Source organism: Spermophilus citellus, assembly GCF_964194105.1.
Source record: "Spermophilus citellus genome assembly, chromosome: 2".
Taxonomy (NCBI): domain Eukaryota; kingdom Metazoa; phylum Chordata; class Mammalia; order Rodentia; family Sciuridae; genus Spermophilus; species Spermophilus citellus.
This window is the reverse complement of record NC_138183.1, coordinates 231,325,694-231,334,105: the sequence shown is the minus strand read 5'-3', so window position 1 is coordinate 231,334,105 and position 8,412 is coordinate 231,325,694. Positions and strand designations below refer to the sequence as shown.

The 8,412-nt window shown below is 36.9% G+C and overlaps 1 protein-coding gene across 1 annotated transcript; it reads right to left on the bottom strand.

Annotated features, from left to right (window-relative positions):
- Positions 1–1,750: 1,750 nt before the first annotated feature.
- On the bottom strand, positions 1,751–4,290 carry LOC308642795 (nucleolin-like). Its single transcript, XM_081282149.1, is given in 3 exon segments — positions 1,751–2,062; positions 2,065–3,938; positions 3,940–4,290. Coding segments are annotated over 3 exon segments (2,121 nt in total). The 5' UTR covers positions 4,152–4,290; the 3' UTR covers positions 1,751–2,027.
- Positions 4,291–8,412: the final 4,122 nt, after the last annotated feature.

Here is an 8,412-nt window from a genome sequence, read left to right as displayed (position 1 = left end):
CAATTCAAAATCCTACTGAATTATAGCAAAAATTTACACAAAGGAGCAAAACACTAAGAATATGATTAGAGAGTAGAACCTCAGAATATCAGAGATTTTGGTGACTTCTGAAAACAAAAGCAGATGGAACATATAAAAGATTAAACAGAGATTACAGCTAGCCAGCATCTACATAATATATGTGCCACATGGCTTTTAACTGGGCTATTTTGCCCTCTTTAATTCACAGTCAGCATTTACCATCAGTTTAAAATTAGCAATTTAAAAACTGAACAATGAACCTGGTCTAGGATAACAGCTTCCAGTATAGATTTTAGTTCCTTAGAATAAAATCACTCATATTTTATTACACCTAAAGTTAACTTCGTTCCTGTTCATCCTGAAGTTACAATAGCTCATTAAGTTCCTTCAACAAAAGATGTATAGAACAGTAAAGAAAATCTACAGGAACAACTAGCAAAGAGCTGTGCTCCATCTCTGTTGCTTCTGCTGAATTTCCCCCCAACACACACACACACACACAGTGGCTTATAAGAAAATAATTTTATTATTATCAAACAATTCTAGGTGTGATAATGGGTCTAGGCTAAAATGGGTCTCACTGGGCCAAAATCAAGGTATTATGTCAGCAGAATTAACAGATCTACCTTCTTGCTAAAAGTTCTAAGATAATAACTAATATTTCCTTGCTTTTTTAACTTATTGATGTTGATATTCTTCCCAACCACAACCCAGACTTATAGAGATTGCTGGTATTCCTTCCAGATTCAGAATCAGTGATGGAAAGCTAAATCTTTCTCACACTGCATCACTCAGGTAATTTTCTGCCTCCCTTTTCTACATTTACACACCATTATAGTTACATTTGGGCCCACCTGATAATTTAGCAATATCACTCTGTTTTAAACTCAGTATATTATCATTCTTAACTCTTTTTGTTATTTTAATTTTTCTTTGCTTTTTATATAACATATTCAATGTTTTTGATGTAGTACCTGGACACTTTTCAGAAGTCATTATTCTACCTGTATCAAGAGGTAACTGTTTGAATAAACCTAATATTTACATCATAAACATCAATTAACAAGATACTTGTGGAAATGAAAATGAAAATATAAGGGTCAAAATTAATAAATATTAGGGTCAAACAATGTATCCTTGAGAAAACAGTAATAATACAGGGTTTTTTTTTTTTATTTAAAAAAGAAAATTCTCAAGCAAGTCTTGAGGCAATATTGTAGTCATAACAAGAATAGATTATTATGAAAAAATAAACCATAGAATTAAAATTAAAAAGGTATTCTTCAAAATTAAAAATATAACTATCAATAATATTGGAAATTGAACCCCTGGAAGCTTTGCCACTGAATTACATCCTCAGGTCTTTTTATTTTTTATTTCAAGACAAGTTCTCATTAAGTTGCTTAGGACCTCACTAAGCTGTTGTGAAAGGTCTCAAACTTGTGATCCTCCTGCCTCAGCCCTCTGAGTCACTGGGATTACAGGCATGTGTCACAATGCTAGGCAGTGATGGTTTAATTTTGCAGTCACTGCAGAGTCAAAATTTGAAACTTTTGACATGCTACATTATTACTTTAAGAACTAGTGAAAGAGAAAGAATTGCCATAATTAGACTATGAAAGGAAATTTGATCACTTGTAATTTTTTTATTCTCATGAAAACAATTGTTTCAGGTTTATTTAAAATATATTTATCATCATTCATATTTGTTTTTTTTTGTAGGAAAAAACAGTTTTGTACATGGGATGAAACAATATAAATTCAAAACTTACAGATAAGGGTTAGCTCTATCACTCATCTCTTTAAAAAGTTTATATGAACATCCAGTCAAAACCAACAGGGTATCTCCTTTGAAATGTCATCTATAGGGATTTCCGAGTAGACCACGGGACTGTATACCGTCTTGGAATGTCCTCAGAAGGCTCTGTCATTGAACAGGTAACAGAGTTAAAAACCCCAGAGTCCTTTCTTTCAAATGGAAGAGGGAAAGACAGGGACAGAAGAAACTATTCAAACTTTGTCTTCTTTCCTTGTGGCTTGGGTCTCCTCCTCCCCCTCTGCCTCCTCGGAAGCCTCCTCGCCCTCCAAAGCCTCCCCGGCCTCTGCCGCCGAATCCACCTCTGCCTCCTCGGCCACCACCTCGGCCTCCAAAGCCTCCTCTGCCTCCACCACGACCCCCAAAGCCACCTTCCCCTTTAGGCTTGGCCCAGTCCAAGGTAACTTTGTTTCCATCAATTTCACCATCTTCCATGGCCTCTTTGGCAGCTTTGGCATCTTCTTCACTGTTGAAGTCTACAAAACTAAACCCTTTGGAGGATCCAGTTTCCCGGTCAGTGACTATCCTTGCAAGAACAGAACCGTCAAATGATTCTTTTAAGGTTTCTTCGGTGGTATCTTCTGACAGGCCTTTGACAACCAGAGTTTTTGATTGCTGGCTTCTTGCATTAGGTGATCCCCTGGGTCCTTGCAACTCCAGCCTGATTGCTCTCCCCTCAATTTCCCTTTTATTACAGGAATTTAAAGCTTCTTTTGCATCTTCAAACGAAGCAAAGTCTATAAATGCATACCCTTTAGATTTGCCATTTTGGTTCTGGGGCACTTTGATAAAAGTTGCCTTCTCAAATACTTCCTGAAGAGTTTCTTCTGTCGCATTGTAAGAAAGGTTGGTTAAAACCAGAGTTTTTGATTCACCACTCCAAGTGTTATTCTTTCCACCTCTGTAGTCTTGATTTTGACCTTTCTCTCCAGTGTAGTAGAGGGATACAGATCGACCATCAATTTCTGTTCCCTGCTTTTCTTCAAAGGTTTTCTCTGCATCAGCTTCTGTCTTAAATTCAATATAAGCAATCCCTTTACTCTTCCCATCCTTGCTGACTAATCTGATCTCCATGGCATCTTCAAACACTTCTTTTAATTCATCCTGAGTGACTTTGTAGGGGAGGTTTTTGGCCAAAAGTGTTCTTGCATCTCGATCTTTCTTACTGTCTTTTCCTATGGGTTTCTCTAGTTTAACTTCATTGCCAAAAAGTTTTAAACCAGTGAGTTCCAAGGCTTTTTCCAGATCTTCAGCAGATTCAAAATCCACATAGCCAAACTTCCTAGTTGTTCCAATTCTGACATCCACAGCAGCCAGATCATTTTTCGCAAAAAGTTCACTGATACCAACTTTTAGTTCAAGGGCAGATTTGTTAGAATTCAGGTTTCCAACGAAGAGATTAAAAGATGTAGTTGGTTCTGTGACTTCTACTTTCTGTTTCTTTGCTTCAGGGGCTGCCTTCTGTTTGGCCATTTCCTTCTTTCGTTTTCCGGGTGCTTCTTTGACAGGCTCTTCTTCCTCCTCCTCCTCCTCTTCATCATCCTCTTCATCATCATCTTCATCCTCCTCATCCTCATCCTCGTCCTCCTCAGCCATGCCCTTGTGTTTCACTGGTTTGGCTTTTGGAGCAGCTTTCTTTCCTTTGGCTGGTGTGATCTCCATAGGTTCTTCTTCTTCAGAGTCATCTTCCTCCTCGTCATCCTCCTCATCATCCTCTTCATCATCATCATCCTCCTCCTCGTCATCCTCATCATCCTCGTCCTCTGAGGCAGCAGCTGCTGCTGCTTTCATGACTTCTGGTTCAGGTTCATCCTCTTCCTCGTCATCTTCATCCTCCTCATCGTCTTCATCCTCCTCACTGTCACCCTCCTCATCATCATCACTGTCTTCCTTCTTGGCATTCTTGCCATTTTTTGCTTCCTTGGCTGGGGCAACAGCTCCCTTCTTACCAGGGGCTGCTGCCAATGCTTTGCAAGGAGTGGCTCCCTTCTTGCCAGATGCTACAACTGCTTTGGCTGGTTTAACTGTCTTCTTGGCTGGAATGGCTGCTGCCTTTTTGCCTGAGGTGACAGCTGCTTTCTTGGCAGGTGAGGCAACTGCCTTTTTTTGTCAGTGAAACCACCACCTTCTTTTCTGGTGCTTTGGTAGCCGCCTTCTTGCCTTTTTTCTGAGGGACGACAACCTCTTCTCCACTGCTGTCATCTTCTTCATCTGAAGATTCTTCATCTTCACTATCTTCTTCTACCTCCTTTGGGGGAGGAGCCATTTTCTTAGGGTCACCTTGATTTTTACCAGCCTTTGCGAGCTTCACCATGATGGCGGGTTATGACGGCGGAGTGTGTGGCGGGCGAGTGGCGCAGATAAACCTAGAGGAACTGAAGCAACGTCGATGGCGGCCCTCGGGTACAGAAGATGCCAGGGCGCGTACCCCTAGCTGCCAGCTACAGCTAGAGACTGAGGCGAAAGTCATATTTGTATATACATAAAAAAAGACGACAGAAGTAAGTTGATTAATATAATCTTTGTATACATTTTTCTTTAATTTCTTTTTCACTTCTATTGAAGTTTTATTGACAAAAATTGAATGTATTTTGGATGTATGTGGTGTTTCGATAAATGTATGTACAAATTGTGAAATGATACCACCACCAAACTCATTAAAATGTCTATCACCTCACATACTAACCATCTGTTTCCTGTGGTGAGAACACTTCAAATACATGCTCTTAGCAAATTTCAAGTATGGATTCTATATTTTTTCACTGTAAACATCATGCAACCAGTAATTATTGATCTTATAACTGAAGATTTATATATTTTGATCAATATCTAAACTCTTCTCTCACTCCTTGGCCTCTAATAACCACCACTCTACTCTCTTTATAATGAGTATGACTTTTTATTTTTAAAGATCCCTCATGTAAGTGAATTCATAAAGAACAATATTTTTCTTTATTATTATACCCAGCTTTCTTGACTTAGTATAATGTCCACAAGCTTATCAACATTGTTGCAAATATCTGGATATCATTTTAAAAACTATTTATAAACACACACACACAGTATTTTCCTCCATTCTTTGACAGTATTTATGTTGTGTCCATATATTGACTTTTGTAATGTTGCAATGAACATGAAAGTATATATATTTCTTCAGGATGGTGAAATTATACCCTTTGTGTATACAGTGAGAAGTGAGATGCCTTGAGTTTTATTTTATTTTTTGAAGAAACTCAAAAACTGTTTCTTCCAAGGCCTCATGACTGGACTGTTAATTCAGAAACCAGACAAGGGGTGATGGGAGATGAAGAAAAAGCAAACAGAAACACATATAGAGAAAAATACGGGACCTGATGGTTCAGCTAATCCCAGAAGGGGGAAGACCAATGCCAGAACTAGCTCAGTGTATTTATTATATAAATTACATCAAAAGATTATTTGTGGGGAAGTTTCAGCAAAGCATGCAATCTGAAGGATGCAGGACTGGTGGGACATTAGGGTCATCTGATTTTTCTCAGAATTCTCTATCCCTGGAATTTGGTGACTGAGCTCAAGGACTCAAATGATAACAGCTCTGCACTTTTGCACAGAGCCTTCTCAGGCCAGCATCACCATAGCAACTGGGGCTGGACCTGCATCTTCACACAGGCAGCTCCCATTGCAAATGCACCCATGAAAGTGTCAGAGGCCGTGGCTTAATCACTATTCTCTACAGTTTTCCATCATGCCTGCACCAATTTTACATTCCCACTAACAGTGAACAAGGATTCCCTTTTCCTTCATGTCCTTAATAATATCTCTTATAACCTTTATTTTTAAGATTAGCCATCCTGAAAAGTGTGAGGCAATATATTACTGTAGTTTTGATTTGCATTTACCTGATGATAAATTATGTTGAATATCTTTTCATGGACTTTTTGGTAATTTGTATGTCTTCTTTGGAAGAAATATCCATTCAAGTCCTTTGCTTAAACTTAAGTGAGATTATTGGTGGGTTTTTGTTGTTTGTTTGTTTGTTTGTTTATCTTGTTTTTTGTTTTGCTTTGTTTTTGTTGTGGTGGTGATGGTGGTGGCTGTCGATTTGTCTAGATTCCTTACAAATTTTACGTATTAACTCTTAGCGTATATATAATCATAACATTCACAGGAAGCCACAGAAGATTCACAATAATGAAATCACTCTTCAGAAAGAAGAGCAAAGCTGGAGTTACCACACTTCATGATTTCAAACTGTAATATAAAGTCATAGTAACAAGACAGAAATGGGAAAACAAAAGCAAAGCAGACCTGAGAACTTAGAAATAAGCCCACACCTACAAAGTGGGCTAATTTTCGCAAGTTCCCAAGAATCCACTGTAAGGGAAAAGACCGTCTCTTCAATGAATGTTGCTGAGAAAACCATATGCAACAATAATAACTAAAATGACACAACGTACACCTTGCATAAAAACCAGTGAATATGCACTAAAGACTCTAATGTGAGAAGTGAAGACATAAAGTACCTAGAAGAAATCACAGGGGAAGTGATTCTTGTCCCATGTTTAGGCAATTTGACCTAAAACACAATGAACATAAGCAAAAATAAGTGAGTGAAACCACATTGAGCTAAAAACACAAACAACAACAACAACAAAAATCAACAAAATCAAATGTTTAATGCAATCTTAAATCCCTCCAAATTGATATGTTTGAATGGATTTCAAGTTGTAAAATGTAAGTAATGTGCCTCTTAAATTTTAATTAAAGTGTCCCCAAACTCCCAGATGTGCCCCCACACACACACACAAAATGTGTATTATACTCTGATCTCCATAGTTCCCTTTACTTTTAAGGTGGAAAGAAGCAATAATATATAAAGGGCTTAAAAGGGTTTTTTTTTTGTTTGTTTTGTTTTAATTGTTATAATATGATAATAATCTGGACAGGTTCTTTTGATCATACAGAAGATGTTATTGACAGAACTAAAAGATGTGTAAATCATTAGGTGATTTTGAATATTTCTTTCTCTCTTCTTTTCCATAAAATACTTTAAAACAATGTCTTCTTTTCCTTTCTTCTCCAGAAATACGTTGAGTACCATTTGAAAGTAAAGATTTCTTTTCTTTTTTTGGACCAGGTATTGAACCCAGGAACACTTAACTATTGATTCACATCCTTGGCCCTTTTTTAAATCTAAATTTTTATTTTGAGACAGGGTCTCTCTAAGTTCTTTAGGACCTTGCTAAATTGCTAAGGCTGTCTTTGAACTTCTGATTCTCCTGCCTCAGCCTCTTGAGTTTCTGGGATTACAGGCATGTACTACCCTATCCAGCCAGAATTTAAGTATTCAAAGAATTCTGAATAAATTCTCTCAGTCTTAGTATGATACTGATGCCATACTTATTAAAAACACCTCCAGTGAAGAATCAGTTCAATATTTCTGACATCTGTGCTCTAAAGGAACATGATTTGCTCGCTAGTCAGATGATCACAAGATGTGTATTTAAAAAATCATAAAAATGCTGTTGCTGCATTCTTTTGAAGAATGTAAAGTTATAGCTGGATATATTTTTCAAAATTGTGTGTTTTTATTTATTTTTTTTTAATTTTTTTATTGGTTGTTCAAAACATTACATAGTTCTTGATATATCATATTTCACACTTTGATTCAAGTGGGTTATGAACTCCCATTTTTACCCCGTATACAGATTGCAGAATCACACTTACTTTTGAGCATTTTGCTTTATAGTCATAATACTTAGATGTTTTAATGGAAATGGTCTGAGTCAAGAGGCAGAGAGAAAGTTGAATGTTTAAGATCAAGCCTGTGTCCATTTGCACTCACCATCATTTCTGGTACAGGAAGAATAATCTGTAATATTGAGGAGAAGAAAATGTATATGAATCCGTTGCATATTCAGCAAAACATGATAAGCTTTTTTTTGCTTGGGCATTGAAAGCTTACCAGGTAACTTTTAAATAATGTTAAAGCAGAACTTAAAATATGAGGAAAATATAAACTACAATTTGAAAAAAAAATTTATCTACTAAAAGCAATTTCTTTAAAATTTGGTGTGGGTGTTTCCTTCTCTTGGAGGCCTTTAACCAAGAAATCAGATTTTTTATGTTCAAAATGTGTAATTTATTTTGGAAGCACAAATACAAAAACATGTTCTCATGTAGAGAGAATTATTCACTGATCCGACGAAATGGTTGGGCAGAAAACCATGGATATGACTTGGTACCTCTGCTTAGAAGTAAATAGGCCATAGAAAATGTAATGGAAAGGAAGCCAGCAGTGTACGGGGCAGGAAGCAAGGAGAACATAATAAATACAGCTTCCTTGGAATGGAACCCAAAACAGGGTATTGAGTGAAGCCGTTACTACATAATGAATAAGAAGAAAGTATGATGAAGGCAATAAAAAATCAGTTTGGCAAAAAAATATTGTTTATTACAAAAGAGAATTCAAATGCACAATGATTTATAGCCAGGGCAACAAAGCTATAGATAATAACAATAGAATAAATACAGAATGTGTTGTCATGTTCTTAGCACAAGAAGGGACAAAAAAAAAAATCACAGACTGTGTTTAA